At 38.8% G+C, this 25,301-nt stretch overlaps 1 protein-coding gene across 1 annotated transcript in view; it reads right to left on the reverse strand.

Moving 5' to 3' along the window:
- Positions 1-25,301, reverse strand: part of XYLB (xylulokinase) — a 216,738-nt gene that overhangs the window by 117,105 nt on the left and 74,332 nt on the right. Inside the window, exons 9-11 of the mRNA XM_069083741.1 lie at positions 19,047-19,165; positions 6,781-6,862; positions 405-445 (exon numbers count right to left, since the gene is read on the reverse strand). Coding sequence (XP_068939842.1) covers positions 405-445; positions 6,781-6,862; positions 19,047-19,165 — 242 coding nt within the window. The remainder of the gene's footprint in view (positions 1-404; positions 446-6,780; positions 6,863-19,046; positions 19,166-25,301) is intronic.

Consider the following 25,301-nt stretch of genomic DNA (forward strand, 5'->3'; position numbering starts at 1 on the left):
CTCTCTCTCTCTCTCTCTCTCTCTCTCTCTCTCTCTCTCTCTCTCTCTCTCTCTCTTTACTCTCTCTGTTTCTATCTCTCTCCTCTCCTTCTCTCTCTCTCCCTCTCTCTCTCTGTCTCTTTTTGTCTCTCTCTCCCCCCTCCCTCTTTCTCTCTGTCCTTCTCTCCCTCCCTCTCTGGGACCTCACCCCTTCCTTCACATAGTAAGGCAATGACAGAAGTCCTGGAAGACTATAAAGGATACCTCAGCATGTTTGGTGCCCCTCTCCTCACTCCCTAGGTCTGAAGGGGATCCAGAGGGAAACCCTTAGGGAATATCCTTCTTTGAGAAATGAAATGTAATGCGTTTCTTTATGAATGTACATGTTTTAGTTGAACGATGTTCTTTTAAAAAATAAAACTTACTGCAATGTCACCTTCTTCCAGTCTCATTCCAGCTAATGATGCTGAAAAGATAAAGAAAAGCACACAGTCACATTATTATTACAATCAACAGAACAATACAAGAGATATTTATTAAGCACTCCCTGTGTGTAGAATAAGAGCTCATAAACAAACAATATGGACAGTTTTCACCAATGAGAAAGGAAGGCTCATTCCACTGCAGGAGTGATTACAAGGAGTTTGCCTCCTTAGAACCCAAGCAGAATTTCCCCTATGGAAATGGGAAGAGGCTGGAGCATCCCTGGGCTGAATGAGACACTTAAATGCCTGCATTGACACTAGGAACCAAGTTCTCTTTTTATTGAAAAACTAAATGGAATCTATTAGGTGACTAACTTTGGACCCTTCATTTATCGCAGGAAGAGACATTAACAAAATAACATAGAACAATCCCACAATCCAAAATGAAATTTCATCAGAAAATAACTTAAGGGTCTGTTTGTTTAGAGATGGAGGAAAGCCATGGATCTGTGGAGGCCATAACTCCTTCCTACCTCCAGAGGACAAAAGGGTATTCTATGTTGCCAAGGCTAATGCCTCCCACATGTGCTCTGCATCTTCTCTCTCCTCCTTTCATCCCAATCCATTAGCCCAGATCTGATCTGGTGAGACTGGAAGGAAGTGGATGCCATAGTCTGCCTCTTTTCCAACCTTCCTCCTGAAGCAGGGGGCTCTGCCATTGTAAGTACTATGTGTTCCCTCCCATGAGAAGCGGTTAGGTAGTGGGATCGTTTTCCTGGCAAGACAGTGAAAGGGCCTTATGACCTGCCCTAGCACTACACTCCCCCACCCCAGACCCCAAGTCACTGCCAGCAATCAGTGATCAAACAATACACCCTAAGGATACCAAGGTCAATTAGGTGGCCCAGTGGACAAAGCCCTGGTCCCTGGAGTCAGGAAGACACAAATTCAAATTCAGCTTTAGACATTTACTAGGTATGCAACCTAGTCACTGAACCGCTGTCTGTCTGTCTCAGTTCCCTAAAATATAAAATGGGAATAATAAAGCACCTACCTCATAAGGTCAAATGAAATATTTGTAAAGCACAGTGCTTAGCACATAGAAAGTGCTATAGAAATGCTAGTCATTACTACTACTACTACTATCACCACCACTACTATCCCTAGCACTAGTGCTACTACTACTGCTGCTGCTATTGTTGCTGCTGCTGCTTTTACTACTGCTGCTGCTGTTGTTACTACTATTACCACTGCTACTTCTGCTATTGTTACTGTTGCTGCTGCTGTTACTACTATTACTGGTGCTGCTGTTACTACTGCTGCTGCTGCTAATTCCGCTTGTATTATTAAGTTTGGATTCAGTCAAAGGGCTGAACTTGAGAACCTAGAAGACCACAGGTGGCCTCAAAGTCATAGGTTCCCCACCCCTGGACCAAAAATGTGCCTTTCTGCTTTAACACTGACCAGAATATAAGAACCACTTCTAATCCTTCTCAACCATATACATGAGCCAGATCAATGAGAGATGCAATGATGATGACATAGTTCTTAATAAATTGTCAGTTGTCACCACTAAATCTTGGAAAGTTCTCCAGCAATCAACAAGAGACAAGTGCTTCAGTCTTTTTAAAGTCAATACTTCCTTCCTTGCTGAAGACATTATGTCCTTCATGTATGTGATGAAGGCAGTAGGGTCCAACTTTAAATAGAAATGAGGTCCTCTAATCTGTTCCCAAAGATCCCTGCAGGTCTCTTATAATGGTATCTATGTTTTATTATATTTTATTTATTTTGTTAAATGATTCAGAATGATATTTTGATCTGGTTTGGGCCACACTCGGGAGTTTTGTAGGTCACATGGCTACATATTTGATAACTCATGTCTAGAGAATTGGAACTTATTTATAAACTAGAAGCTCCAGATGAGTATCTTCCAAATGAGCAAACATTTCCATAAGCCTTTTCTCATGCTCTTCCAATGCCTTTTGGGATATTGACACTGTCCATGTAGGCCAACGCTTCCAAGTAGTTCACATGATCAAGCACATTCTCCATGAGCCCCTGGAAAGGGGTAGATGCCTAAGAAATTCCTTGGTATTTCCAAACTGGTAGAATTCTAACTGAGCAGATGAAGGCCACCTTCCCCTTGCCTTTCTTTATTGGTATATGAAAGTAGTCACTGTATAAATTCAACACTGGAAACCATTTGGATTCTATAAACAACTATCCAAGACATCTTGAGCTTCTGGCATGAGCATTGATTCGGTTTAGTTTTCTTGTTTAAAGTCTGATAGCCCACATATATCCAGATCTTTCCACTATCCTTCCATACCACCCCTCTGAGGGAGGCACACACAGTGCAGGACTCCATTATGGTACCATTGACTGACAGTTTCTTCAGGTAATTACTCTAGTTTCCCATCCCAAGAAGGGCAATTTTCCATTAATAATGTCAAAAAGATCAGGAGTTATTGAGGTGGATTCTGTTCATTGTTTGACAGGCACGCCACATGTCCCATTTATGCAAAGAACATTGGTCTCCATGGTGAGTTTGTTCCTTAGATGATCCTTCCATTCTGTAGGTACTAGAGACTCACTAAAGTCCAGTTTTTCTACATCCACTTTTTTTTAAGCAATTGGGGTTAAGTAATTTGCTCAAGGTTACATGGCCAGTTATTTCTGGGTGTGGTGCTAAGTATCTGAGCCCGGATTCGATCCCAGGTCATCCCGACTCTGGGGCCAGTGCTCTCACTCACTGTACTACCTGACCGCCCCTCTACATCCACTTTTGAGGTAAAAGGTACAATGTTGTTTTGATGCTCTCTTCTGCTACTAATCTCTCTAGCTCGTCAAGTAAAATCCAATCCTGCCTCTGTGAGGTTGCTGTTCCAGAACAACAAAAAGTGTCCTCACCAGAAAGCAGGTATTTTTGAGGTGTCCAAATGTTTGCCTCTACTTTGAACACGTTCAACTTGGTCCCAATCAACACTGACATCACCAAGGTAAATGATCTAGACATACTACAGTCTTGATATCTACCTACCTGATGACACTCATGACTTCTCCAGGGAAAATCAAACTCACATTGGTATCATCCAAAGATGAGGCTAATCCTTGTCACTCAATACACAGAGACCTAGCCCCTGCTTGGGGTGTAGACATACATGTTGCAAGTCTCCCTAAAATGATTGGCCTACAACTGTCACTGAGAATAACATCAGAGCACTCAATACCTTCAACTGTACCAATAGGTGGTACAGTCAGCACAGTCCCAGCCTTGAAGTCAGGAAGACCTGACTTCAGATGCTTACTAGCTTCTGGGCAAGTCACTTAGCTTCCCAGGATCAGTTTCCTCATCTATAAAATGGTGATAATAATAACACCTATCTCTTCGAGTTGTTTTGAAAATTAAATAATACATGTAGAGTGCTTAGCAAATTTTAAAGTGATGTATTAATGTTAGATGGTATCATTATAATCATAATCCCTATCATTATTATTTTCTTAACTATCATTACTACATGAGGTTTTTATAAGTTCAAGTTTAAAGAATACAGGTAAATTTGGTTGGTCAAGAATAAGGCTATTTGAGAACTGGGATAATCTCTGTCCCCACCTCCAAGCTCCCTGCCTTCTGCTGGCCAGGTGGCATTCATCTTCTGGCATGTTCATTCCAAATTTCTCCTTTGATTGCATCTAGCATTCATGTGTGCATCTTGTCCACAGCTGTAACTGTGCTTTAACTCCATCTCTTTGGCTGTAGTCTGCTGCTGCTGGTTTAGAATTGACCTCTGGTACCTTCATTTCTGGGAAAAACAGCACTAGCCACTGTGCCATCTCCCAGGAGATTTGCCCCGAGGCTCTGAAGGCTCCTCTGCATGATCTGGGGTAACCTTTCTCTTGGCTTCAGTGACTCAGACCTGAGACGGCTTAGAGCTAATCAGAACCAGTTTGGTTGATGTAAAGCCTCTCTCTCTCTCCTTCTCTCCTCCCTTCACGTTGAATCTCTTCAGCAGGCATATGATTCTGCCGAGAGAGAGAGAGAGAGAGAGAGAGAGAGAATGAGAGAGAATGAGAGAGAAAGAGAAAGGCTATCCATGCATCCATGCTATTCAATCATTGTTAAGTATCCCCTAAAATGTCCTTGTCACACAACTCCGTCTTGGTCACTTGTTAGAGTAAGACAAGTGGTTTGGTCAGGAAGAGTGTGTGTGTGTGTGTGTGTGTGTGTGTGTGTGTGTGTTGCAACCTAAAAAGAAAATAAATTAGAAATGAAAAAAACTTCATTCAATCCTAGCATGAATCTCAGTTCACCCCATAACTAGTGGATGAGGGGCAATTATTCCTGGATCCTAAGTTCCAAAACAGATAGGAAGATGAAGTGGTGGAACCTCTTAGCCTGGGAGATGAGAACCATGGAAGGAGGGGGGTGCTATGTGGCCTCAAGGGAGGGGAGAACTGTACCACAAGGCCAAAGAGATGGCTGGAGCTTTGGCACCATGGTAGAGAAGTAATGGGGGGGCATCATAGTATGGGGAAAAGAGCCCTGGTTCTGGCATCAGAGGAACTTTCCTGGTTCCTCTAAACTGCCTTTGAACTAAGCTCAAATCCCACTTCTAAGGCTAACTACCTGAGTGAACTCAGGCAAATCTTTTCACCTCCATAAGCTTCGGTTTCTTCATCTTTAAAACGAAGAGTTGGCCTAATGGCCTATGGGGTCACTTCCAGCAAGAGAAGGGGGACTGTGTGGATAGTGCCTCCTAGGGAGAAGGAGTTGCTGAACAGCTCCAGCTGTGTGTAGAGAAGAGATCAAGTCTACAGCCAAGGGATCAATGAGGTCTGTCATAGCAAACCTGTTCCAGTATTTGGAATGTGGAGCTCTGATGAGAAGAAGATTGATTTTTTTGGCAATACTAAAGAACCAAATTCCTTCTGGGGAACCCTGAATATTATATCCCAATATTACCTTGGGCTAATACAATAAAATACTGAAGATTTGCATTGCTCCCTATTAAAGCCTCAGTGGAAGGAAAGGTTTAATCTCAAGTTTGAGTCCTTTCTAGGGTGGGAAAAACCAAACCACAAAGTACAGCATTATATTTCTGGAGAGGTGCATCATCCCTAGAGCAAGGTGTGACTTAGAGAAGAGGAAAGGAAAATTGTCATGACTGTTTATGGGCCAGCGTACATCCTTTATGTTGTTGTGTATTTCAGATAAAGGCTGTCCTATATCTAAAATATGTTGTTAGCTGAATGCTTGCATCAGAGCTGGAAGTCTTTTATTGACATCTATAGAAATCAAGACAATATACTGCTATTCTCAGAGGATGAGAGCATTGGTCAATTTCAGTGATTTCTCGGATACCTCCAGAATTGAACCAAGTCTCTTTTGTAAGCCCAGAGCTTAAGGTTCTAGGCAAAGGGATACAGCAAGAAAGCAGATTTGTACAGTTTAAATAGCTGTCCTTTGAAAATCAGGGAGCTAAGTCCTGGAGGATGCCCACAGTTAAAGGGCAGGAGGAAGAGGAAAATCCAGAGAAAGTGACAAGGTATATGAGATCCTAGAGAGAGGGTTATTGGGGGGGGTGAGGAGAGGGCAAGGCAATTGGGGTTAAGTGACACATACTAACTGTGTAAGTGTCAAGTGTCAGAGGCAGGATTTGAACTCAGGTCCTCCTGACTCCAGGGTCAGTGCTCTATTCACTGTGCCCCTAGCTGCCCCTAAGAAGTTTTTGAAAAATTCAAAATTTATATTTTAAAAATAAGGTGTCTTTTATTACATGAAGTTAAAAAACAGTTATGGGACTAGAACCTTAGTCATGGAGAAATGGATGAATAAAACACATATTTAGACTGGAGGGAAAAAAACCAATAAGGAGAAAACATAGTATCTCAGAATATTTGAAGGGTTGTTAATAAAGAATAGAAAGTAGATTTATTCTTTATGCCTCTAGACGTAGAAAGGGGACCAATAGGTGAAATTTATAGGGAGACATATTTTGATTCCATATAGGAAAAAGCCATGATGAGTTCATGCTAAACCAAAATGGAAACTACTAAGTCAGGAAGAAGTGATCACCTATTTGCTGCAAATGTGCAAGTGAAGAGTGGATGAGCCCACTGAAGATGTTACACATGGAATTCCTATGTGGGACAAGAGCTTGGGCTAGATCAGGTCCCTGCATTCTGTAAAATTTAATTCTACAATTCTATGAAATAAAGTGGAAGGAGGACAATGATGCAAACCTTGTAACAGAATGATGAAAAAGCTATTCTAAGAAGTGTTGACTGTGTAATGGTCCTACTATCTTGTTTTTCTTATAGATTGACATGTTCAGAAACATCTATTTCTGAAAACACATAATGTTCTTCTCACCTGGATTGTCTCCAGTGAAGGCTATCACTTTACATTCAGAGTTGAACCCATAACGCTGAACATAATAGGAAGAAATAGGTCCCTGGGCAGAAAAATAAAACAAAGTCAATTCCTCAATCACAGAGACTTATTGTCCTCATTTTGCAGATGAATAAACAGATCAAAGAGGCTTAATGATTAGCCCATGGTCAAAGAGCTAGTAAGTTGGAAAGGCTGGATTTGAACACAGGTCTCTTTTATCTATGTCTAGTGAGTTAGTTGTGTCTTTACTATGTCATGATTATTCCAAAAGAATCTCTCAGTTTCATAGCTGATAGCATTTACATAAACATAGTCAGTATATGTATTTCTGTTCTAGTTTAGATTTTTAAACTTTGAAATAATTTTATATTCCACATTTCTTTGTATTTATCATTTTTGTGGCGTAATAATATTTATGTTTAAAAACCTCAAATTATTTAGCCATTCTTTAGGTACTAGATATGTGGATTATCCCCCCACCTGCCTTTTTGCTATTATGAATAAATCTAAGAAGTAGCTATAATATAGAGATGTACTTGGAGTCACAAAGATCCAGTTTAGAGTCCCACGTCTGATATATATTGATTGTGTGACCTTGGGCAAGGCACTTAACCTCTCATTGACCACCCCATTGCAAATTATCTAAGATTATAAGTTTCAGAGCAAATATTGATTATGTAGAGATAAAAATTACAGATCCAGCACAAAATAGCAATAATTTATTATGAAAATTTTTATAGTGATATAGGTATTTCCCTCTTTTAATAAAATCCTTAGGTATAGGCCTAGTAGTGGGATCACTAGAACAAAGCTATGAATGGTATTCATTAATCAAGAGAGTTTATTTCCTTCCATATGCACCATTCTTCCCTACCCTCCCCCCCCCAAATAACAGCAGCAATCATCTGGAAACCAGTTTACCAACATTTTTTCATTACTAGTCTGCTGAGTCAGTTACAGAGATATGAAGCTATAAAGATATGAATATTTCATTAATAATACATTTAAACAAGTAAATAAAAATCCTTATTCCAATATTCCTCAACTTAAATTCTTTAAATAGGTAACTGTGAGCTGCTGAGGCAAAAAAATGATTGCTATCTTCCCTAAGTCATCAGCTGTGAGATCCTTCAACTCGAGCCATATGCACTGAAATCTTCCTGAGAATTTTCTGAAATATGCTAACATCCCAAGAAAGCAAAAATCAAAAACATGCCTTCAAAAATTAATAGCATATAGCAGCAGGTGGTTACTGCTGAAAAGAAATTGAACATGTCTGAAAGCAATGTACAGAAATGAATTTTAAAATGAGGGAAAATTAAACACATGCCCAGTTTTTCACTTATCAAAAAAAGTAATCTACCCTTAGAGGAGAGGAAGAGGTGGGTGAGGGGGACACTAGAAATTTAAAAAATAAAATTCAAAAAGTTTTAGTACATGAGGTATTCCTGATGGGAAAGGGTTTTTTTTAAGGGTTTGTTTCCTTTGTTGAAAATTTTATGGCTTTCATTTTCTAATTCAACACATCATGTGTACAGAAGGGTACTGCCAGCTCCTTTGTGATGCCCAGGCAAAACTCCAGTCAGTTAAGCACAACTAAAATAGTTTGGAGGGGAAGATTCAGGAACAAAAGATTCACTGCAGTCTACTCTGTAGAGGCAGAATGCTGTTTGTAGTGGAACATCTACTGGAATATAAGACCAAGAGTCTTTCCCCATTAGATAAATGCTCAAAGAGTGGGAACTAATCATTTGCAAAAGAAGAAATTCAAACTATCAACAACTATATGAAAAAATGATCCAAGTTACCAAAAAAAAGGTAAATTAAAATAACTCTGAAACTTCATCTCACTCCCAACAAATTGGCAAAAATAATAAAAAGAAAAAAGCACTTCAATGTTAAAGGAGCTATGAGAGACAGGAATAAAAATAAACTAATGCAGAGCCATGAACTAGTCCAACCATTCTGAAAAACAATTTGGAATCATGCAAGAAAAATAACTAAATTGTTTATATTTTCTGTCTCAGGGATATCATTAGTAAACATATATCCTAAGGAGGTCAAAGACAGAGGGAAAAAGTTATATCTGCCAAAATATCCACAAAAGTACTTTTTGTGGAAAGAAAAAAAAAGGTTACAAGGAGGTACCCATAGACTGAGGAATAAACTAATGAAGTTATGTAAACATAATGAAATATGATTATGCCATGAGAAATAGCAAGTTAGAAGAAATGCAGAAAAACTCAGGAAGATTTCATTAACAGAGTGAAGAACCAAGAGAAAATAGATAATGACTACAACATAAAGGAAGATAAGACAAAGAGATCAGATTTTAGATTAATAAAACAACAAATCTTGATTCCAGAGGATTCAAGATAAAATTTTTTTTTCACTACTCTCAGTACTGAGGTGGGGGACCACAAGAAGCTTCAAATAAACATTTTTTTAAAAAAGTATGCTTTGATATAGTTATTTTGTAAAGCAGTTTAGAACTATGTCCCCAAAGCCATCAAACTATGCATACACAGTAATATGACTACTAGATCTATACCCTAATGATATCAAAGAAAGAAGAAAAGGACCCCTGTATAGAAAAACATGGTGGCAGAGAATTGGAAAATGATGAAGTGTCCATTAAATGAGGAATGGCTGAATGAGCTATGTTATATTTATTTGATGGAATACTGTTGTGCTGCAAGAAATGTTGCTGCTGGGACAGGTAGGTGGAGCAGTGAATAGAGCACCGGCCCTGGAGTCAGGAGGACCTGAGTTCAAATCTGGCCTCAGACACTTAACACTTACTAGCCGTGTGACCTTGGGCAAGTCACTTAACCCAGTTGCCCTCCAAAAAGCAAAAAATAAAAATAAAAAAAAGAAATGTTGCTGCTTCTGCTGCTAATAATAGCTGGTATTTATAAAGCATTTTAAGGTTTGCAAAGTATTTTACATATGTTATTTCATTTAATCCTCACAACCTGGTGAGGTAGGTACTATTATTATCCCCATTTTATGGATGTGAAAACTGAGACTGAGAGAGGTAAAGTGACTTGCCTACAGTCACGCAGTTAGTAAAGATCAGAGGCAGAATTTGAACTCAGATCTTCCTGACTACAAATCAGGACTCTATCCCCTACACCTCCAAACAAAAGAGATGGTTTCAAAGAAGTACGTGGAGAATTGTATGAACTGATGTAGAATTAAGTGAGCAATTTATACAATAACATCAGTATTGTTATAACAACAGTATTGTCTCTATAGACAATTTTGAAAGACTTGGGAATGTTGATCAACACAATGGCCAACCACAATTCCAGAGAACTTGAGATCAAACATGTTACCCACCTCCCGATAGAGAGCTGATGAACTCAGAGTACATACTGAGACTTTTTTTTTTAATATGACCAATGTGAGAATTTGTTTCGTTTGATTATGGGTTTTATTTTTCTTGTTTTCTCAACTGATGGATGGGGTGAGAAGGAGTGAAGGACAGAGGTAATGAGGAGAAAGTGCAACTCTGAAAATTAAATTTAAAAATAAAAAGGAAGTATGCTTGACCCAAAATAAGGGGATACCTGCATTCAAAATCTAGTTCTACTATGTACTCTCAGTATAACATTTGTCAGGTCACTGAACCTCCCTTCATTTTGTTGTTGTTCAGCTGTTTCCATTGTGTCTGACTCTCCATGACCACAGTTGGGTTTTTCTTGGCAAAGGTACTAGAGTGATTCGCCATTTCTTTCTCCAGCTCATTTTACAGATGAGGAAACTAAGGCTATTTACATATCTGTAAAATGGAGATGATTACATAACCTACCTTACAGGGTTATTGTGGAGAAAGAGCTTTATAAGTCTTAAAGAGCTATAAAGATAAGTGTTTCTGTTACAACTTAATTTATTATCCCTTTTCAATATGATGTCTAGCAAGGTAGCCTTATTTCCCTTCAGCAGAAGAGCTCACTTCCCCTATTTCACTGAGAATATCAAAGCTGTGATGAGCTCCCTCTTTCCCCCTATTCCACAACCAAAACCCCTTCAATACTCTCTTCATTAGATCTAATTTCTGAAGAAGAGGTGAACCTTCTCCATGCCAAGACCAGTCCTTTTATTTGTGCCATTTTTCTATCTCTTCCAAGAATTTGTTTTTAATAATTCTCCTGCCCTCCCACCCCTTTAATTTTCAATTTTTCCTTTTCTACTGGCTCCTTCCCTGTTACCCAAAAACAAGCCCAAATGTCTCTGTGCTTATATACATATGTGTTTATGTATGTATGTATATTGTACATGCATGTGTATATATGTTCGTGTGTGTGAATATATACTTATCTGTGTGTATATATACACACACACATACATATCCCCCTCTTGGATAACCCCCCTCCCAACTTTATTCACCCTTGTTGAGAGCTGGGTTCCCATAAGGGAGACAGGTTCTAGTGTACCTCATACATGGCCACTCATAAAACTCTATAGCTCAGGATTCCCCACCAGTGTACTTTCTATTAACAGTCAGTGAACATAACTAGTCTGTCCTAAAATAATATAGAAAAATAATAGTAGCTACAAAAGTATTCCTCCCATAAACCTGGGGCTTATTCTCCCACAGTTACCCAAAAAAGCATCTGTGGGAAGTGGGCACAAAGTAGGAGGGAGCACAATAGCAGCAAAACACACATGAGGGGAACACATGTGGCCAAGACATCTCACAACTCCAGTACTGCCAGCCTTGTTGTCTTTCTCTCCTTAGAGAACTCTCTCTGTAGTCCCACTCTCAACTGCTAAGGCTAACTCTCTCCTGAGTCCAGATCTGCCTTACTTCTCTTTGAACTGGTAAGTCCAACTTTCCTCAATCCTCGTCCTTCCTGATTACAGTTTCTGACACTGTTGAGTACCCACCTGGATGCCCTTACATTCTATGGCACCGGTCTTTTCTTCCTTTTCTTTATGCTGACTTGACTGCCCATTCTCAGGCTCCTCTGTTGGCTCATCAACTAATCCTCCATATCATCACCGCCATCATGAGTATTACACAACTTTATCCGGGATCCTTTTTTCCCCTTTTTTTACATCCTATCTTTTGATAATATCATCGACTCCCATGGATTCAATGATCATCTCAATGTAGATAATTTGAACATCTTGATCATCTTGAACATCCAGCTCTAATCTTTCTCCCTAAACTCCAGTCCTAGACCACCCAATGCCTGATAGAAACCTCTGTCTGAGTACCTCAGGATCGTGTTCTCAAAATGGAGTAAAAGAGTGAAAGACCTGTAGTCAGGAGGACATAGATCCAAATTATGCTTGTGATACATATTAGTTATATGACATAATAAGTAACAATCTCCCTGTGGCTGAGTTTATTCATACATAAAATGAAAACAATAATAACCCAGAGTTGTTGTATCACAGGGATTTATCAAATGAAAAAAATGTAAAATGCTTTTTAAACACTAAAATGCTATGTAATATTAATTATTGTTATGAATCACTCCTAAACCTCCTCTTAACTTCCATATTTCCATTGAAAAGGCTACCACATTTCTAGTTAACCAGATTTATAACTTTTAAGTCTTCTTTGATTCTTTCCTCTCCCTCTCCCTTCCCCTCACCCTCCATATTCAATCAGTTTCCAAATCTTGTTACTTGGACCTGCAGAATCTCTTCTATCTGTCTCTCCCTTTCTCTTCATTCATGTAGTTAGTGGATACCCTCATCACCCCATCTATTGTAGCAGCCTTCTACATGCTTTCCCTGTTACAGTCTCTCTACTCTCCAATGCCTCCCCCATGCCCTATATCATTGTTGTTTATGCTCTCCACTATCAGGGGAGAGTCAAAAATTGACTTTTGTGGGATCCTCAAGGCAGAGGATTCTATCTCCTCCTCCTTTTTTGTCTTCCATATCCCCTATAACACAAGACTAGGCCCACAGTAAACAATAAATATCCATTGGTTTGACTCCACCACCATTCCTGCTTCTATAAGAATAAATATAATGAAAGAGATAAAAATAATATTTTCTTTCCCTGACTTTGCCTTAGACCCAGAGGAAGTTTAAAAAAAAGATGAGCTTTTCCTGGTATCTGGAAGGAATACTTTGCTTCACTCAGCAAAACTCAGAATTACACACCAGAATAAGACATATCTACTGAGGAAATAAATCTTTCCATTTTCTGCTACAAAAAAAAAAAAAGTTAAAGAGAGATATCATGGGGCTATATTTCAAAGACAGAGATTCTCCAGAAGATTGTTTTAGCTTCTCCCTCCCTCTTGCTTCCTCATCACCAAGTCAGGTTGTAAGCATGTTGTGATTAAAGGTGCTTTTTTGAAAAAAATAAATTCATTTACATTCCTTTAAGCTGCTTTTTCCATTACTAGCTATATACTGAAGGCATGCCTTTTTTAGCTTAGAAGTGACCAAACCCTGCTACGATGAAAAACATCATTTTTCTTACCTACTAATATTCATGTATGAATCCGGGAATTAGGTAGCAATTTGTTATTAAAAATGAACACTCTTGTTAAATTTTAAAAATGTAATTTTGTGTTGGGATAGTTTTTTACACATATGTCTCATTGTTGTCCATTAAGAAGATCTGTTTCACTTGGTATATATGGTTAAGTATGCAGATGGTCCCTTTAATTAATACTTTGGATTATAATGATTTGAGTAAACTTTTCACACTGGTTTTGAATTTTTGTCTCTTTTCATTTGAAACAGATTGGTTTTAGTTGTTGACATACATAAGCACTGCTTTTATATTTTTCATTCTACCAAAAAAAATTCTTTTAAAATACTTTACTATTTTGTTTTTATATCAGTTTTCTTGTAGATCTACCCTTGTACATACTTTAATCATCACCCCATCAATGAGCCTTCCATTGCAACAAGAACAATCTTTTAAAATTACACAATCCAACCAATATAACATTCTACCCCCATAGTCGATCACTTCGCCGATGAAAGAGGAAATTTATGCTATTTTTAGAAAAAAAATTTTCATAAGATAGATGCTTTAGACCTTGGGCAAGTCACAACCCCAGTTGCCTTGCCTTTCCCTCTCCAAAAAAAAAAGATAGATGCTTTGGTAACCTATTAGTCAATAGGTAAGATACTAACCCCAGTTTCCATATCTATAAAATAAGGGGGTTGGACTAGATGGCCTCTGAGGTCCCTTCTAACTCAATCTCCAGTCCTATGATCCCAATGATATTGTAAGTGATCAAAGTTCATCCCAAAGGTCAAGCAAGGAAAGTTAATGTAATAATATCGGAAATGTCGGCCTGAACCTAATATTTTGTAAAACAACATACAACTTTTTCTCCTCTGCAATCGCTGTCCTTGCTGATATTCTTTTGCTCTGAATTCTTTAAAGCAGAATTTTTCATGTGTTCCCCAGAGCTCTAGTGATCTACATGATCAGAGTAAGGAATGTTTCTGTAAGGAAATTCTAGTTCTATGTACAAGGACTTCAACAACATAAATGGAAATATGATCCATAACAAAAACAATTTAGATAGTGAGATTATAATGACCAAGACTGTCCTCAAAGAAGGCACTTCTCCCCCTTCTTTGCAGAATTCGGGGCCTATGAGTATGGAATACTGTACATTATATCTGATTTTTTTCAAGTTTTAGTTTAGTATTTTCCTTTTTTTTTTTTTTTGGTTAAAAGAGATAGTTCAGCGTGGGGAAATGGAGAGAGACATACTTTGGGAAGTATATGTGATGTAAAAAAAAGATATCAATAAAAATGTTTTTAAAAGAAAATGTTTAATGCTAGTGGCATTTTCCTTTCTAGAGTATCAGCCAAGAAATTGCATCTGTCTGAAAGGCAACCTCCACTTTAATCCTCCTCTGATGTCTCATCAAGGCATAGAGATGACACCAAGTTCTCAAAGTCCATGCCGGTGGAACATAAGCTCTGGCAGATTTTATCAAGCTGGAAATTATTTTATTAAGGACACATCAACAGATTGGGGCTGCTATCCAAGGACCAACCCAGCTAAGTAAAGAGAGGCTCATCACCAGACAGTTAGCCATGAAGTGATGAATCCTCTGCCTCTGGTGACCTATGAAGTAGATTTAAAAAAATTGAAAAAAATGGCTTTGGGCCACCACAATGACAACAGCACAATGCTGGAAAATGGGAAAGAAAACACTAAGAACCACAAAGTTCCTAGATCAGTAATACACATTAATTTAACTGGCAACATTTTAAATATGAAAACTCTGTCCAATCACCAATGAATTCATACTCTGCTGGAGGACTGAACCACATCATTATTGACATTCTTGCTATAAATCAACTTTTTTGGTTATGGAAACATAACCACCAGTGAAACCTAGGAATCTTTTTCACAAAAGTGTTTCAAAATGCATAAAATAAAATACCTGGGATTATAAAGGAAACAAATTACATTAAAGTACAATTATTTTTAAAAGTTTTTTTTAATCCATTAACCCCAGGTTAAGAATCTCTGCTACAGATGATGGATGATCTCCAGATAGCTAAGGATCCATCCAACTATAGAGTTCCTATATGTAGAGAGAGGAACTTTCCATTGAGTTGCACAACAGAGTCAAGAGATCAGCCTTTTGATTCACATAAAAACCAAGTGGATTACAAATGTATGTGCAGAGATGTTCAGTTCCATGGATAGAGAAGGGATTGCACCTATGGTTTCACTGGCATACGGGACTCCAAAGTCAGGAAACTTCCTCTACCAATTCAGGTCAGCACATTCTCCACAACTTACTTTCTTTCTAGAAAGTTACCCAAAGGGGCAACTAGGTGGTGCAGTGGATGGCGTGCTGTCCCTGGAGTCTGGAGGACCTAAGTTCAAATCCAGACTCAGACATTTGACACGTACTAGCTGGGTGACCTTGGGCAAGTCAATTAACCCCAATTGCCTCACCAAAAAAAAAAGAAAAGAAAAAAAAGAAAAGAAATAAAAAAGAAAGTTACCCAGAGCAAAGGCAGCAAACACACTGCTCACAGTCCACAGGAGGCTCATAACACTCCCAAGCAGCAAACCATATTCAAGTGTAATTAGGAAATATTTAACAAAATAAATAAAAATACAACAAAATATAGATAACAGTACATATTTAAACTAAGTCAGTTTTTATGTGGCCTGAAAGGATTGTTAAGTATGGTTAAGTCAGCATCCTCCCCACCTTCCTTTTCTATTTTAGTTTGACTTGTCGGGTCGCTTGTCCGCCATGTTTTAGAGGTGGGACTTCAGTTCAAGTCTCCCTGGGCTTAGAGGTTTTGGATCTCCCTCCATCATGCCATGCTACTATGGAGTGGACAGAACACTAAATTCAGGCATCAATAATATATCTTGAACAGGTATTGCAAAGAAACAATTATCTGAGCCCAGAATTGAATAGGAGAAGGTGATTTGAAAAGCCACATGGTGCCTTCAACAATTCTAAGATTCTCCTTGACACAAAAGCCTACTTCTTCAACAGCAATATAGTCTCTGTGACATTAATTATATGGCCGCCAATCACGGCACACCATGATCTCTGAAGAGTCTGTACTGTGGGTGACCTAAAGAACAGTGGCAGGAGATAGATGGTAGGTGTAAGAAGACTGCAGCATAATAGCAATGATGATTTGCACACAAGATATTGTATAAAAGATATAATTAACGGCATGTAGATTAGAAAAAGAGGTAGGCCAGTCAGCTAGCAATTGAGAAGAATAATGGACAGCCAGTACAAGTGTTATACCTGTGTCCATGAAATACTAAAAGACCTAGGAGAAGTTCTCCCGTGTGTCAAGGAGATGCTGTTTGGAGGGTTTATTGAAGGACATAAACAAGATTTACACAGGATGGGAAGTCATGGGTGAGTTACAATCTGCACCAATGGAAGGAAGTATCCAAAATATTCAAGTATCCAAGAGTCAAAAGAAGAGGAGAAAAAAGAAGAAGCTCATACTGATGAGTCCCAGGGTGGTCTAATTTAACAGGGAAAGCAGAAGAGAAGGTACATATGAGACAGAATCCTTAAGAAAACAAGCACCTGAGAGGAGCAGACCCAGGAGAACATTGTAGCAATTACAGACACATCGTATCTTTGATGACTAACTTTGATAGACTAGGCTCCTCTCAGCAATGCAAGGCTATAAGACAACTCCAAAAGACTCATGATGGAAAGGGCTACCCACATCCAGAGAAAGTATTATAGAGACTGAATACAGATCGAAGCAAACCATTTGCTCTCTCTCTTTTTTGTTTCGTTTTGTTCCCTCTTTCTCATTGTTCATTCCATTGGTTATAATCCTTCTTTATCACCTGACTAATGTTTAATGTGAAGATATTTGTAGAACCTATATCGGATTGCATGCCGCCATGGAGGGGGAGAGGGAGAGGAGAGGGAGGGGGAGAAAATTTGGAACTCTAAAGCTTGTGGAACTGAATGTTGTAAACTAAAAGTAAATAAATAAATAAATTTGATGTAAGAAAAAAAGGAAAAAAAATAAGCTCCTAGGGACTGAGCCAAGATGGTGGAGCAAAAGAAAGCAAGTACCTGTTGATTCCCAACCTGTGGCAGTGGGTTGGGAATGTCCTGCCCATCTCTTCTGAGCTTTTCAACTCTCTTACAATCCAAATGGAGGCCTAATAATCACCCGTTAATCCTGAGCCAATGTTGGCCCCTACTTCACTATGGTGTAGCTAGAGGAACCAAGTCAGGATGAAGATAAGGGTGACACAAAGCAACTGTTACTCAACTCCTTGCCTTGCTGGGAGTTACAGTTATGACTTGGCCACCACTTGGAGTGTTCTTTGTGTGTAAGGAAATCTCTATCTTAGAGTCAGGATGCACTTGGGTTCAAATCTCACCTCTGATGTATTTTGCCAGTATGCCAGGCAACTCTCTAAGACTTTAAATTATATAGGAGGCGATAATATGTATTGGTAGAGGGAGTTTTTTTTTAATAAGAAGTTCCCTATACCAATGAAATAAAAGGTTATTTCCCCTAAAAATTTAATAAATGACAACTAATAATTAAACACATGAAATCTAATGGTTACAGTTTTCTAGTTGTGTCGTGTGTATGTTGTGATTCTGTTCTGCTGGAGTTCTTCAAGGGCAAGGTCCATGTTCCTCTGTCTCCTCTATTCTGTTCATCTACTGGGCATAGAGCAGATGTGTAAGAAATATTTACTGTTTGCCTGTCCAGCATGACATAAAGAGGAAGCTGGGTGTAATAGGTAGCAGGTTGGACTTGGAGTGAGGAAGATCTAGTTTCAAATCCCGCTTCTGACACTTACTATCTGTGGCCAAGGGCAAAAAGTCTTGAGTTAAGCATGAGTATATAAGGGTATTTTTTTTCATGGACAACAACTATAAGTAATGACTCTCATTTAAATTCAACAGACATTTATCATGAACAACATTCAACGACTCTGTTAGGTGTAAAGAAAACCTCGGGGGCTTGAAAGTTCACTAGATGAGATAAAAGTAAATCCATAATTAATTATAATACAAGGCAAAATGTGACAGAACATGAAAGTACAACCTGCTTGTTGTAGGTTCCACATACCATAGATGTCCAATGTACCATAGGGAACCATCACAGGACGAGGGGGTTGGAAAGGGAGAAGGGAAGGAATCAGGGAAAGTTTCATGAAGGAGGTGGCATTTAAGATGGCCCTTGAAGACAGGGTAGGATTTCAACAAAGACTAAGGGAAGGTACCCCAGGTAAAAGGAACAGCAGGAAACAGACCAAATGAAGCAGTTTGTGTAGGCACCCTGAAGACCTATTAGGTGAGAAAATAAAGTACATGCAGGGAAATAATAGGAAAGGAAGCTTTAAAGGTAGGTTATGGCCTTATTGTGGAGGGTCTTGATGCCAGACTGAGGAACTAAAATTTAATTTTATAGGCAATGGGGAGCCATGGAAAGTTTTTGAAGGGAGAATGGCAGGAATTGAACATTTAGTGACCAATCTGCCAGCAGCTGTGGACAGGATGGTTTTGTCTCAATGTTACCTCCTTCTAGTTTTAAATTTTTTTTTCTTAATTGTGTAATACTTCAGAAAATACAGTAATTTAATTTTTTCCCTAATATTCCTCATTTCCTATAGAATTCTTCAGAATCTCACCAGTCATACACAGGCAATTACACATAGTGTCTTATCTACTTAACTAAAACTATATCTATATTTACAAACTCTACTTTAAAAAATGACATCCATAAGCTTTTTATCATTGGGCTGAATACATACCAGTACTGAACTAGAGGGTACCGTTGATCCAAGTTTCTCCTCTAACTCAGGTGCACATGCATCTAGGCAGGGCTGAGACCAAGATTTTTCACGTATGTGCAATAAATTCATCCCAGAACCTAAGAAATGAAGTTATGACAATATGAAATAATCACCTTAAAATGGCATTTTATTAAGCTATGTAAGAGAACAAACAACTGTTATGACCTTTGAGACTGAGCTTCTTTTTCCCTGAACACACATAACTGACCTTCAAAAATCTAAAACACATATTTTGACTGCAGCCAACCCTAGCATAGGGAATTTGCCCAAGTCTCAATGCTACCTCGAGGAAGTTCCTTCTAACCCAAATCCTTCTCAGAACCACCCCCAATTACTGGCATGACTTTCCCTACTCAGACTTGTACAGGATAGAGGATAGGATGAGACTTGTGATTTCACGGGTATAAGGAACATCTTAGTGAGAAAACTCTCAACCAACTTAGTTTAGTGACACCTATGAAACTTAAGAGTCTTAAAGAATTACCTAGAACACTTAAAAGGGAAGGAATCAGGGAAAGTTTCATGAAGGAGGTGGCATTTAAGATGGTCCTTGAAAAAAGGGTAGGATTTCAACAAAATCTAAGGGAAGGTACCCCAGGTAGAAGGAACAAGCAGGAAACAGACCAAATGAAGCAGTTAGTGTAGTTAGTAGTATAACACTCAGTACATATGTGTTAGAATCAGGACTTGAACTTGAATCTTCTTGGCTTTAAGGCCAGCTCTATTTACAAAGCCTTACTGACTATTTTACTCACTGTATACAAAACCTTTTTGTACTCATTTATTCATGTGGTCATATATGACTAAGACACTATCCAATAACAACTCTACTGATTAGGATGTTGTTTAAACTTCTATTAGGAAAGTTAAGATATTCCTCTGAATAAAGCCAGAAATGCCCAGGAACAAATTATAATCTTTTTAATTTTACAAATATGTTTGAATTGTTTGTGTTAAATCCAAAACTTAGATTTTTAAAGTTTGTTTGACTTTATGTTTAATTAGTTTGAATGCCAGCTAGATAAAGAAGTGACCAGTTCACAGATGCTTTGGTTTGTGTGATTCATTCTTTATAAAATATCAATTGTGAAAGAAGGAGAAATAGGGGCAGCTAGGTGTCACAGTGAATAGAGCACCGACCCTGGAGTCAGGAGGACCTGAGTTCAAATCCAGCCTCAGACACTTAGCTGTGTGACCTTGGTTGGGCAAGTCACTTAACCCCAATTGCCCTGCCTTCCCCCCTCCAAAAAAAAAAAAGAAAAGAAAGAAGGAAAAATAGTGGCAGGGGATAGAAGAGGATAGTGAAAGCAACAGAAGTTTGGACCCTCTTGTTTAAAGCATAAGGACTAGGAACTACTGAGCAAAATGAGGGAAGTTTAACTGATGTTGATTTCTCTGACATTTTGTATAAATGTCCTAAAGCAGTGTACAAGTTGTATCCAGGGTTATTTTTCCCGCTTAGGTAAAAAATTAGCTGATTGTCACATTGTTGCCTGCCGAAGGGCTGTGTTATTGGGCAAAGCTGTCTTCTCCACTACTCTCTTTTCCCACACATGTATGTACAGAAAAATCTCCCTTGGGGAGTAGAGTAGTATAAAGCAGTGACTATGGAGTAGATCTGCCTGTTGGGAAGGGAAAGAGTGTGGCTAAAAAATGGGTAACACCCACATTCCAAGTATAGAGGCCACTGAAGAGGGAGTAGTCTCACACAAATAGTAAACATCAGAGAAGTGGCTTAAACCCAGGTCCTCTAACTCTAAAGAAATCTCTCTTCACAGTAAGGACCTAGAATTAGACAAACTGTCTTGAGCTAACACCTATGATCAACTCACAACGTTCTTCTCCCCCTCCCTGATTTCATTTTCTTCCTTCACACTCTATAACCCTGGACAACTCACTTGACCCTTCTGAGCTTCAGTGGCCTCATCAGTAAAATAAGGAAAATGATGTCAGCAGTACCCACCTCATAGGTTGTTTTGAGGGTCAAAAGAGATCATGTTTGTGCAGCTAATATTATCATTTTTATTCTTCGACTAAAATTCTTTTCTTTTCCAGAAATGTGAAGTAAACCTGATCCGTGTTCCCTGCGCTTTGGTTTTCTGCCTTTAGGCTAACAGAGAATCATCTGTTAATTACCTTCTTGTCTCCCCAGAGGGCAGAGGAAAGATTATTCATTAATATGCATCTCAAGTAACTAGCATGTGAGAGTGAGACTTCAGGAACTCACCGCCACCTAGCCAACCGGGTCACAGAAATTATTCTCCTCCACTGCCTTCATTTCCAATGCCCTCAATCAACAATGCTAGAGCACCATTCATTTTGGGGGTTTTAATTTCCTGCTGTACTGGAAACTCACTTTGCACCTCTCTGTACCCACACAGCTGCTGTGGATTTTGGTCATTGAAATGTCCCTAAGTAATGCTGCTGTTTAAACTAGTGGACAGCTCTCAGCCCACGTCTACAATATGATGTGTGTGCACTCTCACCCTGCCCACGCTATTTCCTCTTTCCTGTACCAATATCTGCAGAATTGTAGGATACCTGAGTTGGAAGGCATACAAATTTCCTCTCTCACAGAGATAACAAATTGTTAGCCAACCTTTATTTAAGGTCCTCTGGTGAGAGGATACCCGTTATTTATCAAGGCAATGTGTTCCACCTTGGGATAGCTGTAATTGTTAGGAAGATTTTCTTTACATTTTAGCATACGCTGTGATTTCCACCCGCTGCATATAGTTCTAGTCTCTAGGGCCAAAACATTAGTTGAGGGGTTCTCAACCTGGGGTCTGTGGGATTTTAAATAATACTTTGATTTCCTTTGTAATCATATGTATTTAAAATATTGTTCCAAAAAGAAGTCCATAGGCTTCAACCAGGTTGCCAAAATACACACACACACACACACACACACACACACACACACACACAATGGTAAGAACCCCTGGCTCTAATTTCTTTCCCCACATGACAGCCCTAAAGTTGGCTCTCTTGTCTCCCATAAATGTCCTCTTCTCCAATATAAAGCTCCTTAGTTCTGGTTAAGTGACTTGCCTAAGAAGACTTGGTGTCTTCTATTGACTAAACTGTCAATGGAACCCAGCTCTTTTGTCACTCTAATCCAGTACTCTCCCTACTACACTCAACTGTCTCCCAAATAATCTGGACAATATTTTGTTGCTCATTGTAACGGTTCTGACCTCTCTTTTCAAAAGTAAGATGAAAGTAAAAAGGGCTAGTGAAAATTAAGCCACAATTGAGGTCATTTATTGGGAGAAAGGGAAGTTTTAACTTTTCTATCTAAGAGATAGAAAACCGATATTCTAGAATGGAGTTGGAAAGCACTTCTCTTGCTTGACCTTACGGTTCTAGTTGCCCTCCTTCTCCATTGCCCTTCGATGTGACAGACTGGTCACCTGTGTTCAGAGGACTTGCTTGTATTTGTCAGGACTCTCCTCTTTCCAACAGCAGAACACATGTTTATAAAGTCCTTCTGGTGATTACTTGGGACCCCCTTCTATTCAATCCAACACAACATACACCTAGGTAAGCACCTATTTTGTGCATGGAACTGGAATAAAATAAGTGGTAATTACTTTCAAGGAGCTTACATTCTCCCAGAGAATCTCATACTCTTCTTTTAAAGGGAGTGGGGGCACGGTAGAAAATAAACAACCAGGTAGGAATTGACACCTAGTTCTAGTCCTGGCTCTGCCACTAACTTCAATACCTTAACCATAGACTTCTCTAGGCTTCAATTTCCTCATCTGCAAAATGAGAGTATTAGATGATCTCTAAGGGTCTGTTCAAACTAAAACTATAATGATGTCTGAAGTTATTTACAAACTGATATTGTGGGGGGTTTTCTTCTAGTACTTTCCCAGGTTGGGAAGTTAACCTCACAGATCTGGTATTTCCAGGGTCATTTTGTTTCCCACAGAATTGGGTCATTTCCTTTCTTGTCCCTATGGTGAATAATGACACCATTAAACCAGAATTGGGGTTCTCCTGTCTTGGTTATTATTGGTACTTAAATTAAATCTATTTTTTAATCCAGCTAGAGCATTGGGCTCAATCACCTCCTAGGGTAATGATTTCCCCAGGTTCACTGCTTCCCTGCTTCCAGTGCATTTCTCACACTCAATAAAAGTTAACTGATAATAGTACATGATGGAGACATTTCCCCTCATTTGTTTCAAGTTGACTCTTAACAGCACAGATTCCCTCCCTTTCCCACTCCCACTTTTCTCAAGCTCACATTTCTGGTACTTTGACAAGATTCTTTGTTGAAAGGCCAAGATAGAATGGCAACTAACATTTTAGAAATCATATTAAAGATCACAAAACCATTGAAATGTCTCTGTTATGTTTACGCAAAACTCCAAAAATTCTTGGGAAACCCAAGAATTCTTGGCAAATAAATCACTTCACTGACCTGAACTTTAGTTTTTTAACCTGTAAAATGGGACAAGAATGTCTGTCTCATCTACTTTAGAGGATTCTGTAGTGAAGATCCAATGAGATAATTCATGTGAAAATACAATAAATCTTTGTAAATAAATCTATTTTATAGAAATTTCTTTTCTGTTGCTGGCAGAGGTGGTTAGCATATACTATCTTCATGTTTTCCATTCCCATTTTCAACTGGGTATGCCAAACGAGGTGAAAACTCTCTTAGAAGCTAAATTATCTTGTTTCTCCCTCAAGAGAGTAGAGGGGGTGAGCACAGCAGCATTTATCCAGATTAGCAGATGATTTACAGACCAAGAGAGAGAATCAGTCAGCCTTGGGAAAAAGCACAAGGTCCAAGTCAAGAAAAATGGTGTATCCTATGATCTTTTCAACTGGTGATCAGTTCTAAGGTCAAAAGCAAGGATTCCAGGAAAGTAAACAGGTCTAGAGGGGTAGGCAAGAGAATATAGACCAAGTCCCTAATGTAAATGTGAGGAGTTGCAGGGGGAGAAGGGGAAAAGAGAGAAGGACCACACAGAACAAGACAAGGAAAACGCTTAGGAGAAAAAAGTGACCTTTTTACAGTGGGCATATGTTGGCCATGCCCCTACCCCTCTTAGATGAAGTAAGCACAGTTCGGGGCCTGGACATAAATCATACAGGATTGAATGGTTAACACAGTTCAAAGTGTAATACATTTTGAAATTTTTAAATGTATGGTGATTTAAAATGTATGCCAGGTGGGAAAATCCATATTTAATCAGAACTTTGAGAAATATTAAATTAGATTTTCTTATTTCCATTTTTAAAAAAAGGTATAACCTTTCAAGCTTTTAACTCATCATCATCTATGTGCTTGGTTTTCTCAAGTTCTTGCTTCCTTTAAACTTATGGCTAGAGTTAATGAGATGGCATCTATTTTGGGATATTATAGAATCTTCACCTCTCTTCCTTCTTCTCCTCTTCTCCCTCTCCTCTGAACTCCTAGGTACACATTGTATATTTCAGGCTTATATGATGTTAGTTTAGTTAGTACTTAATCATTTTCATACCATAATCCCTTCATCTGATGTTGTTCGATTGTGTCCAACTCTTCATGAACCTGTGGACTATACAATCCAAGGGTTTGGGTTGGTTTTGTTTTTTTTGCAAAGATATTGAAATGGTTTGTCATTTCCTTCTCCAGTGGATTAAGGCAAACAGGTTAAATGAATTGCCCAGGGTCACCCAGCTAGTCTGAGGCTAGATTTGAACTCAGATCTTTCTGACCCCAGACCCAGCACTCTATCCCCCAAACGGTCTAGCTGCCTCTGTCATCTGAGATTCATACGCCCTAATGTCTCTAATAATAGTATTTTATAATAATAATAGTATTTAATTTAATAATAGTATTTTAATTAGAGAAATACCATGCTAGTGCTAGTACATGGTAGGCACTTGCTAAAGGCTTAATATTTGATTCTACCCCTGGTAAAGAGGCATCTGGCAATGAAGTGTCAGAATGAACTTTCTAACTCAGAAGCAATAGCGTTCTTAACAGGGAGTTGAGAGACAGAGACAGAGGGAAAAAGAGACAGAGAGAGAGAAAGAGACAGACAGGGAAAAAGAGAGAGACAGAGACAGAGAGAGAGACAGAGAGAGAGAGACAGAGACAGAGACAGAGACAGAGAGAGAGACAGAGAGAGAGACAGAGAGAGAGAGAGACAGAGACAGAGAGACAGAGACAGAGAGACAGAGAGAGACAGAGACAGAGAGAGAGAGAGA

Source organism: Petaurus breviceps, unplaced genomic scaffold (genome assembly GCF_028583685.1).
Source record: "Petaurus breviceps papuanus isolate PSGF00001 unplaced genomic scaffold, PetGlider_PUasm1.0 174, whole genome shotgun sequence".
NCBI classification, from domain to species: Eukaryota; Metazoa; Chordata; class Mammalia; order Diprotodontia; family Petauridae; genus Petaurus; species Petaurus breviceps.